Source organism: Denticeps clupeoides, chromosome 17, assembly GCF_900700375.1.
Source record: "Denticeps clupeoides chromosome 17, fDenClu1.1, whole genome shotgun sequence".
NCBI lineage: Eukaryota > Metazoa > Chordata > Actinopteri > Clupeiformes > Denticipitidae > Denticeps > Denticeps clupeoides.
In genome coordinates, this window is record NC_041723.1 from 14,640,345 (window position 1) to 14,665,222 (window position 24,878).

At 41.4% G+C, this 24,878-nt stretch overlaps 2 protein-coding genes across 10 annotated transcripts in view; both read left to right on the plus strand.

The window, feature by feature from the left end:
* The window catches only part of mef2aa (myocyte enhancer factor 2aa), a 74,772-nt gene extending 69,104 nt beyond the window's left edge, over nucleotides 1-5,668 (plus strand). For all 9 annotated transcript variants that reach the window (XM_028957381.1, XM_028957385.1, XM_028957380.1 and 6 more), the window contains 3 exons: nucleotides 1,388-1,514; nucleotides 1,606-1,729; nucleotides 1,955-5,668. In XM_028957381.1, coding sequence (XP_028813214.1) covers nucleotides 1,388-1,514; nucleotides 1,606-1,729; nucleotides 1,955-2,291 — 588 coding nt within the window. In that variant the 3' untranslated portion in view covers nucleotides 2,292-5,668. The remainder of the gene's footprint in view (nucleotides 1-1,387; nucleotides 1,515-1,605; nucleotides 1,730-1,954) is intronic.
* A 634-nt stretch (nucleotides 5,669-6,302) lies between these two features.
* mctp2a (multiple C2 domains, transmembrane 2a) overlaps nucleotides 6,303-24,878 on the plus strand; it is a 37,247-nt gene continuing 18,671 nt past the window's right edge. Inside the window, exons 1-17 of the mRNA XM_028959218.1 lie at nucleotides 6,303-6,380; nucleotides 8,276-9,025; nucleotides 9,889-9,948; nucleotides 10,124-10,226; nucleotides 15,822-15,964; nucleotides 16,091-16,167; nucleotides 16,756-16,867; nucleotides 16,952-16,987; nucleotides 19,198-19,344; nucleotides 19,770-19,897; nucleotides 20,013-20,199; nucleotides 20,568-20,661; nucleotides 20,757-20,859; nucleotides 20,946-21,048; nucleotides 21,150-21,251; nucleotides 21,537-21,611; nucleotides 22,702-22,821. Coding sequence (XP_028815051.1) covers nucleotides 8,327-9,025; nucleotides 9,889-9,948; nucleotides 10,124-10,226; nucleotides 15,822-15,964; nucleotides 16,091-16,167; nucleotides 16,756-16,867; nucleotides 16,952-16,987; nucleotides 19,198-19,344; nucleotides 19,770-19,897; nucleotides 20,013-20,199; nucleotides 20,568-20,661; nucleotides 20,757-20,859; nucleotides 20,946-21,048; nucleotides 21,150-21,251; nucleotides 21,537-21,611; nucleotides 22,702-22,821 — 2,289 coding nt within the window. The 5' untranslated portion in view covers nucleotides 6,303-6,380; nucleotides 8,276-8,326. The remainder of the gene's footprint in view (nucleotides 6,381-8,275; nucleotides 9,026-9,888; nucleotides 9,949-10,123; nucleotides 10,227-15,821; nucleotides 15,965-16,090; nucleotides 16,168-16,755; nucleotides 16,868-16,951; nucleotides 16,988-19,197; nucleotides 19,345-19,769; nucleotides 19,898-20,012; nucleotides 20,200-20,567; nucleotides 20,662-20,756; nucleotides 20,860-20,945; nucleotides 21,049-21,149; nucleotides 21,252-21,536; nucleotides 21,612-22,701; nucleotides 22,822-24,878) is intronic.

Genomic DNA, 24,878 nt, shown 5'->3' on the forward strand with positions numbered 1-24,878 from the left:
AGCGAATTGGACGAAACCGAGTGTGCGCTGCGTTACTTAACAACAGATCACGTTGCACAGGTTCAGGAACAGAATTAGGTTCACTGCTGATCACATGATCATTTTTCCCATCTTAATTACAGGCAGTCCAGCTAGTCCATTACGTATTGTCCCCCCGCGCTAGCTCAACACACTGTTCCACTTAAGGTATAGCACTGCGCTGATGAGAGCAGCTGAGGTTGATATAGTACAGTTTGTACAGCCAAATGTAGGGTCATATTTAGTTTAAAATGTAGTTGGCATATGGTCAATGTCACCTTATGGTATAGAATGGTGGTGTTTGTACTATATGTTTGTTGTATTTCTATCATTTATCAGACACCCTTATGCAGAACGAATTACAATCAGTAGTTACAGGGACAGTCCCCCTGGGACACAATGTTAGTAAGTGGCGTTTGAACAGTGGTCACATTGATCAGTGTTATGGTATGGTTAGTGTGAGTATATAAATGCACAATTTCTACTGTTTGGTCATCACTAGTCTATAGGAGTAGTAGTGTGTAGTGGACTCTGAAGCAGGCTGTGGGTTTACTATATGCATGGCTTGGTGGAAATGGGATTTGGACCATTTTAGCTCTGCATGCTACCCTTGGTGTGTTTTTATAGCATGTAGAGGTTCTTTTAGACCACCAGTTATTCCAGGTACTAACTGAGATGTCTCATGGCAGATACATGAACCAAAAGTGGCATAGATTTTTGCTTATGTACAAATGGCCCAATTGGTTGGCGCAACATTGTTTATTAAAGAATGTGGATCCCAAAATCAAAAATCAAATTTGACTGTAAATGAACTGGTTTGCTATACGTATTTGGACAGTATTTACTATGTACAGTAGTATACAGTACTTGGAGCACAGTGTTTGAGGAAACTCTTGAATGAAGCTATAGCCCCACACAGTGGCCAAAGGCAGAATTTCAGTGTCACTTTCAGCTCAAGATGTTTGAACAGAGCAGTGTCTATGTCCATCCTGTCTGATTAAAATTCACACTTAAATGACTAAGCCAGGGTGTTGCCAAGCATTTTGAGATGCATTTTTAATACATTATATATCTTATAGTGAGTTCTTAATGTTCAAAAAACATTTTCATCCAATTGTTTAAACCGATTGTGCTGATATTAAATTCATTTTGTGAAACAGTTACTATTTTACAACAACGCAATTTAATGTAGTGATGGTGCCTTAAATATAACTAATAGTTTGGATGTGGAAAGTATGTATGTTTTGGGTAGGATGTATAAAATATTTGTAAATATCCAGGTGTGTATAGGATTTAATAAAGTTAAGAGCATATTTGTGAATGCTGTATGTTACTATTGTGTTTTTATCTGTTTTTTTGTTGTTGACAGAACACTCAAAGGATAAGTAGCGCCCAGTCCACTCAGCCCCTGGCCACCCCTGTGGTCTCTGCCACCACCCCCAGTCTGCCGCACCAAGGCCTGGTGTATTCGAGCATGCCCACTGCCTACAACACGGGTGCGACTGGCTGTGCTCTCCCCTTCAGGAAGCTCTTCGCTGGTGAGAGGTGGGGCCTTTACTCATGCTTGTTTGTGCTGTTGTTTTGTAGAATACTCCCTGAGCAGTGCAGAGCTCTCATCTCTGCAAGGCTTTAGCTCTCCAGGGCTCTCTCTGGGCTCTGTGTCGGCATGGCAACAGCACCAATTGGGCCAAGTAGCTCTCAGCTCGCTGGTGTGAGTATATATACCCACAGACAACTACATATAGACACAGTGTTTACATTGTTTACCACAGACCAATATATAATATGATATGATCTCTGAACATATAAACATATTTCCCACTGATGAAATATGAAATATATATAAAGTGGCCATCACATGTATTGCACATGCTCAGATAACAGCTTTCCCCACTCTTGACTGGAACTGAAGTCTCACCTTTTCCATTCCACACAGGGGTGGCAGCCATTTACCTCAGGGCTCAAACCTCTCCATTAACACCAGCCAGAATGTCAACATCAAGTCAGAGCCCATCTCTCCACCCCGTGAGCGTGTTACCCCGTCCGGATTCCCCCAGCAGCAGCAGCAGCCTCCCTCCAGCCGCCCAGACATGGGCCGTTCGCCCGTCGACAGCCTCAGCTCCTCGTGCTCCTCCTACGACGGCAGCGACCGCGAGGACCACCGTCCTGATTTCCACTCTCCTCTGGGGCTGGGCAGCAGACCCCCGGCCGGGGGAGAGGAGCGTGAGAGCCCCTCGGTCAAACGCATGCGTATGGACGCCTGGGTGACATAAACACACCCAGGCTTGACCTCCGGTCTTTAGCCAGGCTGAGGGAGCGGTGTTGAGATGTAGGGGTGGGGCTGAGGAGAGGGACATTATTGTTATATTATTATTATTATTATTATTATTATTATTTAACTTCATTTCATTTGTAAGTAGCTAAGCATTGAAAGGTGTCCTGACATATCTAAAATAAATAAGTAAACACAACTAACATGAAAAACAAAGGCAGGTGTTACTAGGTACTCCCAGAAGATCAGATTTCGAGAGTCCCATTTTATTAACAATACGATCTAGATTATTGTAGTCACTGGTCCAGTCCGGCACTGTTTTTATTTGCTGTTATTCTTTTCAATGTTTCAGTCAGTCTGTGATGATCAGCAGGCTTACGCTCTGTTGGGAGGCTCTTGCCTTTGTTGCAGATGTTGTTCACATGCCATTGTTATATTGCCCTTAGGTAAAATAAGGAAGTCTCATATGAACTCTTTGAAATATTAATTACTTCTTTTTAAAACTTGTAGTCAATTGGAAGAACATTATACTAGGAGGCAGGAACCAAAAAATATTATAACATGTCCTTCATCAGCCTGTGAGTTTGTTCCAAAATTCTATGAAGGACTTTTATTTCTGTCTACCTGTATTTATATATAAGGACATATAAACAAATATGATGCCCTCGTTTGTGAGTAATTTGAGCAAGTTTTAATCTGTTAAACCTAGCCCAGTTGAACTGGAAACACTCACAACGCCAACAACTTAATGGCAATATAAGCCAAAGCTCTATGTCTGTTCTCATTAAGTTGTGGAATTTCACTCTGAACATTTGTTTCATGATGTCTTTTGTTAAGAAACAGTAAGCATACTAACCAGATTTCGAAATAATATCTAAAAGCCATGAACACTTGCTGTTCTGTTTGTAAATTAAAAAAATGATGATGAGCCAAACTTTTGTTTTGTTATGTACATAGCAACTTTAATATATATCACCTTCGGTGTAAGTACCTATGTATTGTACCTTCACCAGATTCAAGAAAAAAAGTATATTTTTGTGGATTACTGCCAGGTTTATGAGGCAAGATCCTTATTAAGTAGAGTATTCACTGGTTAATATTTACTATTTTGTTAACTATACTGTACTTTCTTGAGAAACCGAATTATCATCGTCAATAATCAAAGTGATTTTATTTGAAAAGGAAGTTGTTTTTTCTTTTCTTTTTCTTTTTGGGTCGTTTTCCCTTTAATGGTTGTGAATGTTGGTCCTTAAGAAATTGTAATAACATTGCTGTTTAAAGTTTAAAGCTCCACTGTATCTTTCTCTTTTTGTAAAGTTTATGGGACAGGCCTGCAGCTGCTGAATACACTGCCTACTTTACAACACAAGGTCCCATCTCAGAACATGAGAAATCAGTCATTGTGTTTTTGCTTTGCTTTTTTTTATCCCCCAGTAAAATGACGCATTTCCTATTCAAGTTCGTACACGAACTTTTATCTTTAGCCCACACTATAATTTTTAATTTCATTTTTTTTAGATTTGATTTATCTGACTATGCTTTCACATGCAATTAAAATTGTAAGCAACAAACATGTACAAAGATGTACACATGTACTGTAAATACCCCGACATTGCGTAACTATATGCTTACAGTATGCATAGCGCAGCCTTTCCCTGTTCTTTTTTTGTTTTTTTGTGAATTTGGCTCTATAGACCAATATTGACCCAACTATGAGCAGTAGTTAACAGGGTAGTCCTGTGTAAAAGCCTCTGTAGTGCTGGACATGGTAAGCAGTGTGTTTCCTTGCCTTGCTCTAGTGTTTGGCTTAGTGTGCATCTTCATCCATTTAGAGGCCACTCACATTTTGCATCGGTTTGGCATCGGTTCAAGGTGGGCCGGCCTTTCAGACTCCAAAGTATCAGGGGATTCAGCAGCTAAAGACATAAAGTAAAACAAATGCAACAGGCTGGAATTGATCTCATATGATCTCACTTCTGGATTGCACAACTTTGTATATTTAAAAAAAAGGTTTGCTGTAAAAAGGAGCCTCTCTTTACATTTCCTATCTATTTCCTGTGTGTTTTCATATATATATATATATATATATATAGAGAGAGAGAGAAAGAGATACTGAAATACACATACCTCCCTCCCACACGAAAATGTTAGCGGCTCAAAATGAGCTGATGTTGATCTATGCAGCCTTCAGACCATGCATCGCCCATAGGTATTCTCTCAGAAGAGAGGTCATTATCACAATATCACATTATTTGTGGTATAACTATATGTAATTTTGTATGTGCTCAGCCCATAAGCACTAGAAAAAAATGACTGTTAACCTCCTGCCCTTAAGTGCTTATTTATTTGCTCTGGCAGAAATAATGTGACAGTGGCTTAACAGAATGAACTTTAACACTAAACTGAAGAACCCACATTTTTTGATTCAGGACTATTTTATTGAGACTTCATCAGAAAACTTGCAGCTGATGACTCAATACAATCAAAAGCCTTTTTTCAAGTACAAAGCAATAATGGCATAGCCCATCAACCACAGTTGAAGATTAGAAAAATCAGGGAATTCATCAGAGCATTCAGAGCTTCTCGTGCACAGAGCATCGCCTTATTCCACAGAAAAGCTGGATTTATGAATCAGAGCAAACATCACTTGCAACGACACAAAACCACCACCCAAATCAAATGATGCCAACACCAGGGTCTGGAGCGACCCGACCCCACCCCACTCAGAATCACATGCCGCACACTACAGGAAATACTTGGCAAATCTAAAGAGATGCATTCTTTGGCCTGTGTGCCGTGTCTGCACAACTGTTGAATGTGAAAGAAACGGATATGAAGAGAACAACAAATATTTGTAGAAAACTTTCTTCACTTTGCTGTGCAAGAGTACACTGCTTTGCTTAATGGCTTTTCATAAAAAAAAAAAAAGATGAAAAACGTATGTATTTGGTAACTGTTTGTAGTTAATAGTTCACTTTAAAAAGCTGTTTGCGGTTTGTATGCTCAAACCGTTTGGCGGCACAAGCTGGACTTTGTTGCCATGAATGAAACAAAATGTTTCAGAAAAAAAAAATCAACAGAGAATTTTAAGTTAATCTGCATTATATTTCCCTTGAATGTGTTGTTTTTTTCTTCATCATACAATAAATATTCTAGTGAACTTTTTATTGAATGACTTAAGATATTATGCTAGAAATTGTTGTACAAATTTGTATTCTGCGTTCACTAAAGTAAAGATACTGGCTTTTATGGTGTAATTAGGTTTCCCTGCTTATTCTGTAAAAATTGAAGTTCTAACAATGAAGCAGAATTTGTCCACATATGAAGTCCCAAGCGACACAACTTGTTAGATGCATTAAAATCTCATCTGCTCCCAAACACTATTTCTATGTGCTGTTCATACTGGAAGGGCCACGAAATCCTATAGGTGTGAAAAGGATATTTTAGACCATACAGGGTAATGTGTCATTTGCGTGTCAAAGCGGACACAGAACAATCCAACTTGTAACTCTTTTAGAAGAGTATAAAGGTATATAGCTTAGGTGAAATACATAAAAAGAAATGCTATAAGAAGACAAGCAGCGACTGAGCGACATTATTTAAACCCACCAGCAGGTGGTGACAAAGTGCGTCTGTTTATTAGAGGAATTTGGGGGACTGACATAAAACCATTTTTTAAATGGTTTACGGGTTCACGCTTGGAAAACATGTTTAAAATAAAAGTTAAACTTACATAAAAATGTACAGCTAGGTTTTGGACTTTAACACGTTTACACAAATGTCCGATGCAAAAACCACACACGTGAGTGTGTGTGAATCCATAACCTAGAATTACATATGCAATCTTCTAAAAGAAGTAATCATTTATATTCTAGAAGAAGAAGAATTAAAAAAAAGAAGTATGCCACTGTTTTGAAAATTCACCTGGATTTTCGGGTCCTCTAAATCACGCCTGATTGGCTAAAGCCAGTTAGCCCCGCCCACCTCAGGGAGGAGTCAGTGAAGGAGGAAACTGGCGGCCACAGACGCCAGACCTGCCTCGCGTCATCAATACCGACTGGAGAAGGATGTCCGAGCAATAATTTGTCAGGTAAAAAGCTTCCCACTTCACTCTTTTAGATGTACTGCGAGACTGAAACATTCATCATTTGAACCGGCTACATGGTTTACTGTGAACATGCAAAGAAAACAACTGAAACAAAGGCTCTATTTTAGATATATTTTATTCTTCATTAAGCAAAACGTCGGGATTCTGTACAATTAAAAGCAACATGTTGCATTATCTCACACAGACATTTTGTAGGTAGGCAGGTAGGTGCATGTTTATAATGAAGTTGAACCTGTACTTATTCAGGCTTTGCAGTGTAGCTGATAAAAGTTTCACTGACCAAGTGTTCCAAGTTTTCCAGTCCAAGTTTCTTACTGCATTATTCGTGGTCGTCTTTAACAGGTTTGTGTGAAACTGGCATTTCAGGACGGTCTAGGAAAGAAGCTGCGTTTGGGCACGACCTCAGTGTAGAGATTCGTTCAGGGAAGTCAGAGTTTATTACGATGGCGAATGGGACGCGGCTCTTTCCTGATTCTAATCGGAATTTTCTGTACATTAATGCAGTGAGCACCGAGAGATCCGACACAGCTTAGGAAGCACTTAATATTAATGGAGGTCTAATTGTAGCATCTCCATAAGAGTTCAGTGAGGGCCCCAGACATGAGTCTTTTCCAACTTCATTAAAGACCAGTAAACTGCAGTGTAAACCTCAATGGTAGAAACAGTACATTTCCATTTTGTATACACTGCATGCTGTAGGTCCCTGCTGATGATCGTCAACGTTCAGGGTCTGTTTAGAGTCACTGACTAATAGCGCCAAAAGTCCACAATAAGATGAAGGATTCCTGCAGAACCTCTTGCCTACGGATGCACTGGTATGGCGTTCGTTCCTAACGTAGCATCTACTTCCATCCGGATTTTGTCCCAGTTTAGTGTGGGTGAAACATGGGCTGATGGGGGGATGGGGTGTGGCTGTTTCAGTGGACAGTAGATGGAGTCGTGTGACCTGTTTGTCTAGTGGCCTGCATTCAGGCAGGTTCTGCATCATCTTTTATCTGTGTTGCTTAATGTCATCTATCCGTGACCAGCTCAGTAGATACATATTAAAGGACTGGTTTCGATTTATATTAAATATAAATGGCTGAACTACGTCTACAGATACATAATAACGGACTATTTTCATTTTATATTCAAAAGCAATCACTGGGCTACGTCTAATGAACACAGGATGTTCTCCACCATGCTGTTGGATCCAGCTGCACATGCAAAACTAGATTTTATTTTAGTTGCAAACTTAGTTGTAGATTTGCTAAAAGGGAAACATATTTGTTTCACTTGACATCCTATTCAAGACAGGAGTGAGGTGTGACTGACCTGGAGGTCAACTTCCCTCAGACCTTCCCAAAGTGCAGAATGAAATGTTTCGACCTTAAAGAAGTCCTGTTGCCATGTCTCAGTCAAATTTTGCACAGTTTACATTTTTTATTATCAGATCAGATCTTAAAACTGTGAACCATATTGATTTGCAAGATGAGTGCATCTTTACATCCCAAATTCTCACAGATCTAGCGTAATCAGGGAGGTAATGTCTAATTTGGCCATTTTTAGCATACAGCTATAAATAACCCGTCAGGTACATGTGCACCTGAGGATCTTGGTCTGGTGGAGCCGGTCTTTTTGCGACTGAAGTCCACAATGTAGCGCGTTGTAAGACGCTCTGGATAAGGGCGTCTGCCAAATGCCTGACATGTAAATGTGAAGGTATTGATGCCTTATCTGACTCCACACCTGATCTACCTGTCTGGAACCAGCATGCCAGGGGATATGTGACATATTAAGTGTTTCTCACCGCATACTGGTGTGATGGGAAATGCCGGAAACATCGGTGATGACAGAAAATGAACGACTACTCATGTTTTCGTTTTCAACTCCAACAGTTACAGCCAACACTCGGGAGGCAGATCAAGCCTCAGCGGATCTCTGCCAACATGGAGCCCAAAAGGAAGAATGTGTGGACAAACTTCAGGGAGAAGACCAAGGCCCAGCTCAACAACATGAAGGGGCCCAAGAAGAAGGTCAAGAAGACTCCTCTGAAACACAGGAGGAGCATGTCTGTTCCAGACCTCAGATTTGTTCTCCCGCCTCAAGCCTCTGCTGCAGACTCTGTTTTCCAGGCCCCGGATGAAGACGCCGTGTCTTGTGGAGGCTCCAGCAGCGTATTCTACCTGCAATTAACCGAGAGCGGCTCCTCCAGCCCCACCAGCTCTGAGCAGTTCTCCATTCCAGATACCCCCTTCTACAGACACGCCGTGTCTGATGGTGTGTCCTGCATGGAGAAGCAAGACCAAGCTAAAAAAGCCTTTACTTTTGAAGGAATCACGTCGTTCGATCCAGTTGATCTGTATCTGGCAGAGAAGAATGCCCAACCTTCACCAAAAGCCAGACGTTATGTCAACCGGGATCCCGCACCCACAGAAAAACCAGCCATGCTAGCCAGAAGGGCTGCCATTTTTTCAGAGAGACCCATCTCCCGAAGTCAACTCCACGCATCAGCTCTGAGTTTAATGGATTGTTTGAATAATTATCCCATGGAGGACCAGGAGACCTGGTCTGCTGACAGTGACTCTGTGGCCATGATGGAGACAACAGACCTCTTAATTCCGGGGACAGGAGAAGATGTGTTTGAGGTAGGCATTGCTCCATCAGTCCATCAATCTCGTTATCATAAAGACAGATTCATAATAAGCCTCTATTGGACGCCCCAAATCAGCTGGTTTATATCTTATTAAATAATAATATCTAGAAACATTTTTGTTCATCAGAGTGTACTGTGCTAATGTACAGATGAAGAAATGAGCTCCTGTCTGTTTGGCAAATGCCTTTTTGCGTCTCATCTCTGATTTGCATGATGCTTTGCATACGGTAACTAAACATCAGAACTGCCATTGTCACCTGTTTTAGTTTTCTGATGGAAGGTGTTCAGTTATAAAGTGTTGCATAGCAAACAAATTTACTAGAAGTATGACGTTTTATATATATTTTATTATTTGAACCCCTTCAAAGCCAGCTTGATGGCAGAATGGCCTCTTTGTTTGTACGTTCTAATGAGTAAATGAGTAAAACATATTTTTAGGCATTGTTTCTATTCTTTTAATGAATATACAGAAATAGTAAAACAAAAAAAGGTACATTCTCTTAATGCAGTTGATGCCACATATAAAGTGTCTAATATAGTTTCATATAGTTCTAAATACTAATACTACACTTGTCATGGCTGCTGTTTATCATGTCATTTCCCCTTGAGACACGAGTTGTGACAGATATATATTTCTGTGGTGGGCTGGCATCCTGTCCTGGACGAGTCCTTACCTTGCACCAAGTATATATAAGTTTTTTATATTTTAAAAAAATCTGCTGCAGTGCATGCTGCAGTTTCCAGTGTGGGGTTTCTGATCAATCTACCATCAACAGTGTTGACCGTCATCACATCATTCATTTTATTTGAAATAAAAAAAAGGTTGTCTGCCATAATTAACTTTTTCTTCAGTAGAATCCCAATGAATCAAGTGATTACGACATCCAGGTCCCACAAGACCCAGGAGAACGGGTTGTAAGTATTCCCAGAATATTTTGCCATTGTGTAATGATGAGCAGACATCTAGATGTTCAGGGGTTAACCTGCTAGAGCTACTGTTCTAATATCTTTTGCACAGTGCAATAAAAACCATAACCTTACATATTACCAATAAATGGAAAAATAATGCCTAAAATGATTTGATCCCCAGGCAAACAGTGATGCCCCAGTTGCTTCCACTGCCCAGAAGATTCAATACATTCTCGCCATTAACCTTAAGGAGGGCAGGAACCTTGTGATACGAGACCGCTCAGGTAAGCACTCCTGACTCACTGGCTGCTCATGAAGCCATTTTGACTTGGTCTTGGCCATGTTTCTGTAATGTTAAAAATTACATTGGAACTTCTTCATCTCCTCTCCGTACCTCGTTTATTCATTTACAATTTACAGCATTTAGCAGGCGCCCTTAACCAAAGCGACTTACAATCAGTAGTTACAGGAACAGTCCCCCGTGGGGAAAATATACTAGATTCAGGGAACACTTCTGGTTTGAGTAGAACTCTGGTGTCTATAATCTAACTTGATGGTAGATACACTGCCAAGGCAAAAAGAGAGGTTGTTCCCTTGCAAATCCAGAATTAGTCTTTCTAACAAGAACCCCCGGAAGAAACGTTTTAAAAAAAAAAAAAACATTCTGGCTGTACTGATGATGGATTATTTCTCTGCCTCATTACCATACGGTAACATCATGAAGCGTGGATGTTCAATGTCCAGTTCCCTCACACAGTCAAAAACCGGCACACAAGAGACCTTGCCTACATTTACTTGTGGAAATGTCATGTGAACTTTCCATTTGTTAAAGTTCAATCTGCATATTGTTTGTACCCCATGCTGCAGTCACCTTCAGTAGTTGTGATTGCATCAGTCCCCACAGAAATAAACTCTTTATTTCATTGTGACCTTAGTATAAAAGTGCACAAGAGGCATGTGCAATCAAGGAAAGTTTGGTGGTGTTTCTATTTTTGTAGAAATGTTTCACTGGCTGAATATATTTATTAATTACAGAAAGACTGCAAATATTCTCTCGAATTGGCTCTACAATGGACATGAAGCAAGGCTCTAGAGTGTGTGCTAATTTCTAAATGGTGCGACTAAAAAAACAATCCGGTGGCGCAAGCAGCCGTTCAGGGGAAAACATTCTGTAAACTCAATCTGGTTCACGCAACAAACACGTATTAGGTCCGTGTTGTATTCTAAACCAATCAGAGATCTGGAAGGGGCTTGACAAGTAAAGCTTTTTAAAAGCCCAAACCCAACATTATTGTGGCGGCAGATGCAACATGACTTTTCCAACATGCATCGCATGCATTACGAGTCATTTATGAATGACAACATCATTTTTCAGGGTCAACGTTTTTTTCCACTCCTCAGAAGTAATCGTCAGAAGCTAGTGTCCGTTTCACCATCTCAGCATCCATTTTAGCGCCGATCAGAAGGAAACGAGCATGAGTAAAAGGATAGAAATTAAACGCTGAAAAAAGAACAGTGAGTCTATAAAAGGGCCGAGCTGATAAATCAAGTTCAAGCCCTTAAAACACTTGCACTTTTAATTTAGGTTTTCTTTTTATTTCATTTATCTTGTTTTAATTTCAGCTCAGTGAAGCATTTTAAGCACCAACATGTTTTCAGTAAGTTACCTTTCTTGTAGAATTGTGCTTCAAATAAACAGCTTTGTGTTAACCAGATTGAAATGTAATTATTTACATTTCAGCATTGCGTATACGGACAGTGAAAAATTAGTGAATTGTGCAACTGTATTTCATGAAGAAATTGTGTGTAGAAATTTAGAAGCTTGGTGACATGGTTGTGGAGATGAACATGTCTTCTTCGGTTAGATTAAAAGCAAACAGGTTTAACTCTTGACACCTGTCCACCATTCTTGGGCTGTGCGATTTTTACGATCTTGATCAATGACCGCGGTGATCAGCTATTGGCATTTTTCACAATCACAAGAAAAGAAAATTGGCAGATTTTGCAATTATCATATTTTGTGTGTATATTTACATTAGTTTACATTAATGGAGTAACATGGATTGAGTAACATGACATCCCAAGTCTCGGGAAGTTCCGGGAGTCCCCTGTATATTGATAGCGGCTCCCTGATTCCCATAAATTGAATAGAATATGACAGATGACAGAGCAAGTACATTTTTTATTTTGGCAGTTTTGCGCAATAATTTTGGTAAAATTGGATTTCATAGACAAAGAGCATCCTAGTTTGGTAAACCAATCGGATTTCAGTGCCGGACAGGCTTTTATTTAACATCTTGAGGACCAAAGTTATAATAACTTTGGAAACTGATAACTGTTATCAGTAGCGTGGCACATTATGGCAGAGGGAGAGTGGCCCAAGAATGATCTCTGGTGTCTTCGGTTTCAGTCTGGCAATATGAGGAAAAATTGTGATAAAAATTCTTAGGGTTAGCTATATCATAATGAAATTTTCTCATATCGGCCAGCACTATATGGACCTCAATTTCTGTATATTTATTTGCGAGTGAACTTAAAGATAATGGTTTTTGTGACATGAGGGCAAGGCCTGATTAGGATTGCTTTGACCTCATTTTTGCACAATGACACCAGGGCAGTCAAACAAAGGCAAATCATTCCCTGTGTATTTAAAGGCTGTAACATTCCTCTTCAAGTAGCAAATGTCAAGTATGCAGGTACATGGACACACACAGACACACAGAGTCCTACTACATTGGGTCTAGAATTTCCAAAGTTTTATGTAGTGGCACTAAACTAACAGATGAATTCATTGCTCAGACATGATTCAAACGTGTGACTCATTCGGCCATAACAGCAGCACAACAAATCTTATGGGTGGATGCTGCACCGCCTCCTCCTCCATGTGCTGTGACTTCCAGTTATGGATTTAATGTAATAAATCTTTGGCAACTATTCAGATTTTGCTTCATTACACACATGTGTACACAAGGTGAGTCCGTTTTTGTTGAACACGAGCTGGATATGCAACAGTTTTCTGGAGAAGGGCCATGGTACAGACAAAGCATGAGCGAGCTGTTTTTTGGTTGGGTTGTCTGAGTTCAGGCGCAACACTGTGGCATGCGGTCAGACAAGAAACGTGAAACGTGTCAGACCTGCTGTTCACAGCTTTAAAAAATACATTTCTTTTTGTTCTATCAAGATGTGAATGGATGTAAAGAGTGTTGATTTAATTAGTTTAAAGCCTTAATTTACATTTGCAGCATTTATCAGATTGACTTACAATCAGTAGTTACAGGGACAGTCTCCCCCTGGAGACACTTAAGGTTAAGTGTCTTGCTCAGGGACACAATGGTAGTACGTGGGATTTGAACCTGGGTCTTCTGGTTCACAGACGAATGTGTTACCCACTAGGCTACTACCACCCTACTGATCACCCTACTGATATACACACACACAATGGGTTTTCTTAGATGATTATGTATTTGTTCCACTTTCTGCTTGAGATATGACGTGACATTTTTGTGGGGTTGTAACATTGTTACACGGTGATCAGGAGACCTGCACGTCAGATGGCATCAGCATAGTTTATGCCATTCCTGAATCATGATCTTCCTGCTAATTCATCTAGTGGCAGTAGTGAGTGCAGCCTGAGCTCAGCCACAGGAATGAGGCCAGACGGCACAGTGGGAATGTGGCACTGTCTATCAGAGCGCCCAGGCTGCGCCACGCTGCCATTTCGCTCTTTAAGTCCTTCTTATGGAAGCTTTGTAACAGACCTTTGTTATTGTGGCAGCAGACATCACCCAAAAACAGAGACACTGCATTTCACCCCATCAAATTTAATTGTAATTTAAATTGAAAATTGAAAACTTAAGGGGCAGTGGTGGCCTAGCGGTTAAGGAAGCAGCCCCATAATCAGAAGGTTGCCGGTTTTGAATCCCGATGTGCCAAGGTGCCACTGAGCAAAGCACCGTCCCCACACACTGCTCCCCGGGCGCCTGTCATGGCTGCCCACTGCTCACCAAGGGTGATGGTTAAAAGCAGAGGACAAATTTCATTGTGTCACCGTGTGCTGTATTACAATGACAATCACTTCAATTTCACTTAAAATACACTGATATAAGTAATATTGGTGTATTGACCATGCCACTACATGAGCCTCTGCTGCCATCTTCTGGCCAAATAAAAAGATGGTAAAAGAAAAAGAGTTTAGTTCTTGTATATCCTTTGTTTTTCCACATTGATGATCCACACAGTATGCTTCAAACTTGTAACAGCTGGCCTCATACCTACAGATCTATAACACTATAAATTCAGCACTCTAAAACTATAAAATGGATAAGATATCGAGATGGGATGGCAGTCTCACATCGACAAGGTCATTAGTACAAATCCGGGCTGGCTGGGTTTCTTCCAGTTTTTCAGTTTTTTTTTCTCATGGCATCCATTCTGATCTGACAGGCCAGGTCTATTTTGAACAGAAAATATTTCATTCATTCCAGCAATCACGTTCACACACATACACCCATAGGTCAGGGTCTCTGGGAAGCAGTCTGTCCCAAAAGTCTTTCTTCACAAGGCAAGAATAATTCCTGGAGTGTGCATGTATTTAGACAGGACTCCACCTTTAATCCCAGGGCTGAAAGTGATTAAAATAATGAAATGACTTTAGTTTGACCCCTGGGAGTCACACTAACCTTGGTAATCTGTCTCCTTTATTTGCATGGATAAAAATGGTGACACCTTGTGACCGGATTTTGAACTGCAGCAACCTCCCAGAGCTGTTATAATATATTATTATATATTATATATTTTTTATAATTACTGAATTTAATTTTGTGTTAACTGTCCAACTACATTATTGCTTAGATTCTCAGAACAGATTGTTTAGATGCATACTGTGAGTAAAAACTTTTTTTTTTTCTCTAGTTGAGTCTTCACTTTAACTGACAGGTTGCCACCATGATGATGCAATCTGTTCTCCTTCCCCACCCCCAACTAACGCACACACACACACACAAATCCAGCACCACCACTGTTTGCCTAACAATTAACGCCATGCCAAGTCTGACTTGACACCGCACGCTGCCATTACATATTCTGAATAAGAAAAAACAGCCCACCCCCATCCCACCACACACAGACACACCACCCCACCTCACTGCTTTCTTTCTTTCTTTCTTTTTCTTTTCTTCTCCTCCTGTAAATTTCTGCCATCACCATTCCTCAGTCACGCCACAGCTCTTCCCCCGGCTGCTTGAATCATTCTGCTCTTGTCAAGCTGCCTGGAGGTTTCCCTGTCAGCGGCTGGCAGGGAGGGGCTGCTGAGGTCCGGCCTGCCGGTGTGAGATGTTCATTTGCAGAGGGGGGCTGACAGGCCTGACAGCCTGTCCCCACAGGGCTTTTGTCATGTGACTCAAGGCTCCCTGCAGGTTTTCTCAAGCACCCCTTTATCTACCCATACAAATGAAGCTACGGCTCTTTCTTTCCCTCTTTCTTTCTCTCTTTCTTTTTCTCCTCCAGCCAATCTGCATGCCATGGGAGAGACAAAGATGCCCTGTCCCGCTCTCCCTCTCGCCCCTGTCCCATGCTTGCAGGGCAGTCTTTCTTAACAGGCTTTTTTCAGATTAACACCAGTTGCTCCTGGTTTTCTGGAGGCTTTGTTGGGCGACTGCATCATGTTGGCCTGAGTCTGTGGCCTTTCACCATTAACCAACGAGACCCCACAGCTGCTAACATATCTGTGCTGCTTTCCAAACGTCCCCAACCCCCAATGATCTAAAGACTCCCCCCCACCCCAACACATTATGAAAACCTGATTTTGCCCAGCTAAACAAAACTTCTACATTTCTGCTAATTCATTATGTAATGTTTTGGTGACACCTTGTTTTCCACAGGGACGAGTGATCCCTATGTTAAATTCAGAATAGATGAAAAGACGATGTACAAAAGCAAAGTTGTGCATAAGAACCTGAACCCCACATGGAACGAGTCCTTTTCCTTTCCTGTGCGCGATCTGGAGCACATTGTCTTTGTTAAGGTCAGTAAAATCCGGGACGCCACCATCACCATTATTTCACAGTTTACTATAACATATAATTATATGTATATATGACAGATCATATTCGATAATTTGATTATATATGATTGCTGCATTGCATGACAGGTGTATGACAAAGACCACCGGTCGAACGACTTCATGGGTTCCAGCGCCATTTTCCTGAGTAAACTCGAACTAGACAAGTGAGTCACATTCATTTTTCCACATTTCAAACTGAGCGTGCATTCATACACGCAACACGCCCGGCACTGTTTCTAACCCATACAGCAACGGCGCAGCTCCACTGCAGGCCAGATGTTGTGTAGGCGCTGGGCCACTCTTAACACAGCAGTGACAGTCTATTTGGTGAAAAATAAATATATAAAATGTCACACATAGACAGTGATCAGCATAAAAACAACTGGCCAGCTGTGGACGTAAAGCAGTGGCAAATTGAAAAATTCCACCAAAATCTTATTAGCTGAAATAGAAAAAAACAGCAGCGTAACAACTAAGCAAGTTTATACCCACTATTAAATAATATAATATTTACTTTATAAATAGGAGTGTTCAGAAAGCTGATTTGGTGGATCTGACCATCTAATCTGCAGCAGCATCATGTTGAAGGTTTGTTGTAGTAATAATGGACATGAAATGGCCGCCACAGAAACAGAAAGGCAGTTTTGTAAAGTGCTGTCTTGTTTTTTTGAGCTGCATTCAGCATATTTAAGCCCTGAACTGAACTCTGGTAAACCGCAGTTCATATAGTAACTGCCCACGCCTGTCTACAGGACTACAGAGATGGTGCTCAGACTGGAGGACCCCAACAGTCTGGAGCTGGACATGGGGGTCATAATCATCGATGCCTGCCTGTCCGCGAGAGACGGACCCACCAAACGAAATGTAGGAGAAGAAGAGGGTGTGGATTCCTCTGTTCTCTTTCTGTTCAAAGTGTGTGTTTCTAACACCTCTGCTTGTTCCTGACAGAAATGGATGCTGAAAAGGAGAGGGAGCTTTGGAAAGGTAAAGCCCCTAAGTAGATTCTTATGCACACCAGGGGGCAGTAGATCATTGCATCAAAAACTGCAGAAGGACAAAATGTCCCATGCTTTGCATGTGTCCCAGATAGAAAAGACCATATAGAGCCGCTCCACAGCATTTAATTTAAAGTTGTTGTTTTTTTCCCCCAAAATCTGCAAATAAACGCCGTGCTTACTAAGGAAGACTGAACTGTTCTTTATGTTGTGATATTGTCAGGCTGTCTCCGCGGCTTCTTGAGTAATGGCAGTCTGATTAAACAATATATTATAGTGATCTAAACATGTCAAATGGTCTTATTTGCATTTTAATTAAGCTCAAAGGGAGCAAAGGCTTTTCTGCATTTACAGCAGATAGGGTGTAATCTCAGAGTAATAAGCGATAGCTTTCATTTATTTAGGCTGGAGCGGCACTGTTAAATGTTTTCTGGACGGAAGCTTCCCCTCATTATCCAAGCCAAGGTTTTATTATATAACCAAACCGCCAGTCTATACACCGCATCTGCCTTCGTTTATTGTCCTCACATGCTGTAAGAATTTCAATTTGGTGTTAAATGAAAAAAGAAAGATAGAAAGAAAACACAACGCTTCTCATGTGTTTTTTGGATGAGTTGAAAGGGTGAAAAAAAATTTTGAAAATCAGGTGGTGGAGGGGGGTTTACTCTAAATGTTGTACCTCTAGAGAGGGATGACTGACGTGAGGGGTTTTTTCCACAGCAATTTACCTGACGCTAATGCGGTGACATTTCTGAATTCTGAGTCCATGTCCTGCCTGACATCCGCGAGAGGTTGAAGGACAATGATGGCAGGCACTTCACGTCCTGCGGCTCCTCTTATCACATTTATGGCCATAGCCGGACCACTGTATGACAGGGAAGGAGTGGTAGTGGCTTGCCAGCGCCAGGCGTGGTCGATATGTAGGGCTGGTAATTCCCAGGCATGACGAGCCATAACCCAGATGTTAAGATGTAATATCACAGCTGCGGACGGACCAAGCTGGATCTGCAGCCAAATGGTGCCGAGGTTTGCGCTCGTCCTGTTCGTCTTCATGCTGTCCCACCATATGGATGCAATCCCACAGCCCTTTTAGGAGCTGAAATAGACTCTCTTCAGGGGCCACTTACGGTTAAGTGGAATTGTTTTATTGGCCGGGCAGATAGAAATGTGTCCAAGATAAACACATGCGGGATGACTTGGCCCATCTGAGCATTATATCTCTCCGTCCCAGCCCATCCCTCCCCCCAGTTCCTCCTCCCGGTTTTTATTAGGGTGGGTATTTACGGAGGCACGGCCGTCGCATTACATGTTATTGCAGCCCTGTGTGATGGGCTTTGATCCCCGGCGGGGTGGCCTCCTGTGTGGCGGTGACCCTAATGGACAGGCGGAGGTGGAGGGCAGACATCCTTGTCTGCTCTGAAGCTGCGCCCGGTGAGGCACCGGGAGTCACCAAATCAAAGGGTGCCCGGAAGATTACAGTCCTCGGGTTTAATTACTGCCAGACTTACCCATCCTCCCCCTGTTGTTGTGGCTTTTTGAAGTGCCGGAGCCATCAGGCTACAACTCATCCTCCGCACTCGGTCGTGTCTCTGTCCCTCTCCCCCTTTGTGACGGGGTGGAGATGCTTGGACGCTTCGTGAAAATATAACAAGCAAGGCTCTCTGCACTCGTTCCACGGAGCGGCAGGGGGAGGAAAGAAAAAAGAACCCTCATCCATCACCCCTTTAACAACTGAGGCATCAGAACGTCCATTTTTTATTATTTTAAATATAATACTCACTCACTGGCTACACATGATTCAGCCAAATCAGGGTTGTGGGTGCCAGAGTCCAGGACATTGGGTGCTGGGTGAGGCAGGGTGCCAACCCACCGCAGGGGCAAAACAATAACAAATAATATTTCAACTGAATAGTTGTAGCTATTAAATGTATTTCATGAAATGAAATGTATTTCATGTTTTTATGAAATAGTATCCAGTGTTTATGACAAACTATGTAATCTCTCATATGTAGATTTATGAGATTATGTGTCCAGATGTATGTAAACTGTCATCTGTGTGCTGTTTATTATAAACGAGTAAAAGTTCATTTTTTTCACGTACCTTCCCTGATAGATATAATTGATATAATAGATATAACGTGATATAATTTATTTAATGAACATGAAATAAATGGGTCCATGTTCTGTCCCAATCCTCAGGCGCCACGCGCTGGAGACATAAAGAGGAGTCAGGTGTGGGGCGGCGTCTACACCGTCATATTAGTGGAGGGTCAGGACATGGCTGACGTGGGACAGGGGGACGTGTACGTCCGCTTCCGACTCGGAGAGCAGAAGTTCAGGAGCAAGGTAGGCCCACCCGTCCGGCTCTCTCCCTCCATCTTCCCCTGCCACTCTTCCACCGGCTCCCACTGCTGGGTTCCCACTCATCTCATTTGCATACCCAGCATGCCCTGCTCATCTACCTCAAACCGCCCCGCAGACAATTCCAGAGGAGTTCCGGTCTTATGTTCTCATGTCATCTCTTTGTAAACGTCCCCGGTTCTGTTTGCGCTTGTTTGTTTGTTGAACAAAGCTAATTCTAATTGGATCCTGTCAGTGTTTACAATCCCGGGGAGGAGACGGATGTGTAAGCACAAAAAGCATCCACTGAACACACACACACACACACACACACACACTCCCACCACTACCTGACTGAATCAGGGCTTAATACACCTGTCATGTTCCCTGTCCTTAACCTGACTCTCTCGCTCTCTTTCTCTCCGCCCCAGAATCTGTGTATTAAAGCAAACCCACAGTGGAGGGAGGCGTTCGACTTCAACCAGTTTGAGGGAACGGAGGCGATGCAGGTGGAGGTGTGGAGCAAGCGGGGCCGCAAGTGTGAGGAGTGCTGGGGAATGTGAGTTGCGGCACATAAGGAGGTTCCAATCGAGCCTCCATCAGCGTATTCGCACGGTCCCCCAACGCGCACGCCCCTGAACCGCCTCACGCCTCCGTCCGCTGTGTGCTTGCAGGATGGATGTGGACCTGTCCAGACTGCCAGTCAACCAGCAGCAGCTTTACACGCAGGCGCTCGACCCTGGCAAGGGGAGACTGGTGTTTCTGGTCACCCTGAGTCCCTGCACCGGGGTTTCTGTCTCTGACCTGAGCTCACCTTCCTCAGAAGAACACGGTAAATGGAAGAGGATGCTAGAGCAATATGTGAGTCTCAGTAACCCCTCCTTTTGTCCCTTTGTCTACTAACCCTTCCACTCTTTAGAGACATGTTTGGAAATATAGATAATTCCTTATGTTTGGAATAATGGAAAACGTTTAATTTGGAACAGAATGTTCTTCTACAAGACAGTCTAATCAATAAAATATTAAATCCAAGCTATTTTCTGGACAATTAATGTAGCCCTCTTTAACTAATTGTTGGGTTTATAGGGTTAGCACTTAATAATGTTACAGTACTTCACATTTTTACAGGCCTGAATAGTGTTTATTTTGATAGATGCAGCTAAATGGGATAATGATTGAATTATGTTTGGATCAATTTTGTGCCAGTGATATGTGCTTTTGTTGTGCAGAGTTTGAAGAACTCCTTGAAGAATTTTAAAGACATTGGCCTTGTTCAAATCAAAGTCATCAAGGCCACAGATATTGCTTCAGCTGATCTGAATGGTGAGAAATGAATGCTTGAGTCCAAGATATATATATTAATATTTTTTTTTCTTTTAAATATTAAAACACCAATTATTCTTTACTCTGGCTCTCAGGAAAGAGTGATCCTTTCTGTGTCCTGGAACTGGGTAACAGCAGGCTCCAAACACATGCCATCCACAAAACACTCAACCCTGAGTGGAACAAGGTCTTCACATTGTGAGTGGCTGCTTTTTTCCGTCCAGTCCTTGTGTATTGGTAATCTGGCCATACTTGTTCTGAGCAAGATTCTGCCTTCACTCCAGCCCGGTTAAAGACGTCCACGATGCCCTTGAGCTCACGGTGTATAGTGACGCTGGAGACAAGCCTCCTGAATTTCTGGGAAAAGTAGCCATTCCCTTACTCAGGGTAGGTGTTAACCAACCAAGTAGAAGGTTTGGATCTGATTGTCCTCACCATGATTTTTAACTACAGTTCATACAGTTCATATATCCATCTGTATTGCATAGATTCAAAATGGACAACCAGTTACTCGATTCTTAATGAAAGAAAACTTGGGAGGGCTGTCCAAAGGTACCATCTCGCTGGATATGGTCCTCCTTTATAACCCAGTAAGCACTCCTCACTCACATGGAAAAAAATACAAAAGCAATAAATGTTTATTATGTATATCGATACATAACCATTTTTATGCATAACCAAGTAATTGCTTGCAGCTACGTGCAGGCAGTCAAAATGCATGTATAGACATCCATCATAATGCATTTATAGACAAATACAATATATATTTTACATTAAGCCATCACTTTGGCAGCTACTACAACCCAATGACTGTTCTTATTCAATGTTGAGAAAATACCTAATAATTCATCTGCCCCCTACGCTTTTCCACCAAGGTCAGAGCCGGCATAAGAAGCTTTGGACCAAAAGAAACAAAGTTCACGGAAGAAATGCCAAAATTCTCCAAAAAGGTTAGTTTTTTTTTTTCTAAATACCTTAAAAAACCCCATAAAACTAGATTGTAATAATTTATCCATGACCTGTTCTATGATGACAACATTAAAAATAAATATAATGAGCGTAGTTTAATTACTAGAGTTCTATTGTCAATTTTTTTTAATTTAGGAAAATATAAGTGGACCTGGAACGAATCCCTCTGGAACATTACACTCTTTATACATAATCATACAAAACAGAACAGTTTTCAGTTAGAAAAAGTTTGATTACGTTTTGTTGAAACATATCTATTTAGTACATGGTTTAATACTACTATTCTGTATGTTAGTTCAAAGGTTTTCTACAGGATTGCAGTTGGAGCTCTGGCTTGGTCATCTCAGGAGATTTGTCTTTCTTGTCTTAAGTCATTCCATGGCTGAGTTGGCTATTTGCTTCAGATCGCTCTCATGTTGAAAGGAGAAATTCTTTTTAATTTCAGCTTTCTGGCAGAGGGCAGCAAGTTTTGCTCCAAAATATTTTGGTATTTAGAGCTATTCATTATCTCCTCTATCTTGAAGAGAGCCCCTGTCCCAGCTGAAGAAAAGCAGGCATCAAAACAGTATGCTGCCAACACCATGCTTTACTGTGTTTTTCGGGTGATGTAGTGCTGGCTCTTTGTCACACATATTTTTTGGACGTATGACCTTAATCTAATCAAATGTTAAGATATTTTCCCACACGGTCTAATGTGATTACATTTTATGACAATTTAGATTCTAACAGATTTTGGTGCAAGATGCTAAACTTTATTCCTGCCCCTTAATCTCACAGAGCTGACTTCAGAATTCAGAAAAGGGTTTTAATATTCAAGGATTCAGCAATTCATGCAGCATATACAGTGTTACGATTACAGTTTTTAAGGATTTCCTGGTATTGGCCAAGTAGCTGTTGTTTTTCTCTGATTAAATCAGTTTACTATTTCATTTACTATTCAACTATTCAGAATAACATTTGTAAGGCCCATATACAAGTAAGGTTTTTTTGTGCAAAATATGATAAATGCTGTAAATGTTAATCCTTTTTTAAACATTTTTGTATTTTTTTTTTGTCATTAATGTTCATTAGGTGCTCGCACAGAACATATACAGAGTGAGGAAAATCAGTTCAGCGATTCTCTACACACTGCAGTATATTAAGAGCTGTTTTCAGTGGGAAAGCACACAACGCAGCATTATCGCCTTCTTGGTAAGTCATAGTTTTGTGTTCATGTGCTTGCCTGGACCTTTATGCTCCATGAACCCACATTTGGTTCTGCATTTACAAAACTACATATACTATTATAATTATAGCAATATTATATTGATATGTATACATTTGTTTTTTTTTATGTACTTTGTTCTTTGTTGTATTCCCCCTTGTTAAAAAAAGTGAAAAGTGCGCTTAGTCAGAGACCCAGACTTTACCAAATCACTTCTCCAATAACACATATTTCCCTGAGTTGTAAGGGTGTGTATTTGTGAATTTTATCCTTGGCTTGTTTTATTAGCCTTGCTTACTGATCCTGTGTGTGTGTGTGTGTGTGTGTGTTGTGTGTGTGTGTGTGTGTGTGTGTGTGTGTGTGTGTGTGTGTGGGGGGGGGGGGGGGGGGGGGGGGGTGTGTATTCCCCTATGGGGAGATGTGGGTATGTGAACGGCCATGCAGGCAACAGACCTTCCTTGTCAGCATGATGTTGAACGCCCCTGGTCCAAATCTACTCCAGGAATCTGGTATAGGTTACACCTGCTGAGCAGAAGCTATTATATTCCCGTCATTTGTTTTCCATTTATGTCACTTCTTTTGTGCCCAGATCTTTTGCCAATACAGTAATTTGAACATATTTCCATATTGTTCCATGGTTTAAGAACATTTATTGTAAACAAATACAACGGAATAAATACAGTTTTATCCTCCAGAAGGAGCAAAACGGCATGTTTTATCAGCCATTCATATAAGCAGTCATTTGGTGAGCATTGTAGTGCTACGACTGTCCACTTGGCCTGCTTTTATTACCAGCCTGCTCTTCTCAAGGTGCCATAGTCTAATGAGAGGTTATGGGGGTTTGGGCTAACCTGACTCACCTAAGGAACACTGGTGAGCATTTTATTTGTTATTCTCTACATCTGCACCACTAGTGGAGCACAACATTATACAGAAATGCTGCTGACAAATTAAGTAAAATTATGAAGAAGAAAGAAACAAAAATTAAACAGAAGCCTTTTCAAGAGGTCTTGACTGTCATTAACAGCACAGCGCAATGCTTTGACCCATCTAAATGACCTTGTCGTCACAATGGCACCCACATCAGAGTCACACTGCAGCCACTCCCTCTCCTACCAAGTCGTAATTTGCAATTAAGTTTGTGTTGCGAGCTGTCTGCTGTGGAAGCGTCGCGCCACCACTTTTCCATGTTAATGAAAGCCACACTCACTCTCCTGTACAGTATATCTTCAGGCACTGGTAATAAGGTAACTGAGTCTGACATTGACAGATGGCCTCTGCTCGCCTCTCAGATGTGTATAATTATAGTGCTGTCTGCGCTTTTCTACACTGTCCTCGTGTCGGCCACTAGTATTTGCCATGCTGAGGCTGCCGTTTAATATACATTACAATCCATTATTTTTAAACCCCAAAGACTACATCTACTTTTGCAGATTTAAGCTGTGCAGTGTGTGTAATGCGATTTGGCTGCGGTGGGTTTACCAAGAGCCGTAGGTTCATGTGGATGTGACCACACCAAGCATCACACCTTGCGGGGCTTTGAAAATCCAAGAGGCCCGACGTTTGACCCCTGCAAAACTCCACGCTTCTATACTCCTCGTCCAGTACAGATGGAAAAAATACAATTTCACCACTGTTAGATGAGGAACTTTTCAATTTTACACTGTGAAATTTCAGCAGCTTTTTCTGTCTGCTTTCATGTTTTTTGTTGAGATTTTTGTTAACACCAATTCCAGATTAATAAATCTCTTTGCATCTCTAAAGCACATAAATAGCTAGTTACTTTAATTATCCTGTCCAGTAGCTATATAGACCACATACATACATACACATATGCAGACAGACACATGACAAATAAACTACAATAAGGCAAAGGTATACAGTATGTGGCATTTACAGTAAGGTTTGGTTGTAACATGTTAAAGGATTGGTGTAAAAAAATGCAGAAAAGTGCAATGGTATCATAGTGCAAAACAAAGTGTCTGTGCCAGTCTATTGGCAGTGGATTATCCAGATTTTACGCATCATACTTGTTAAAATGTAT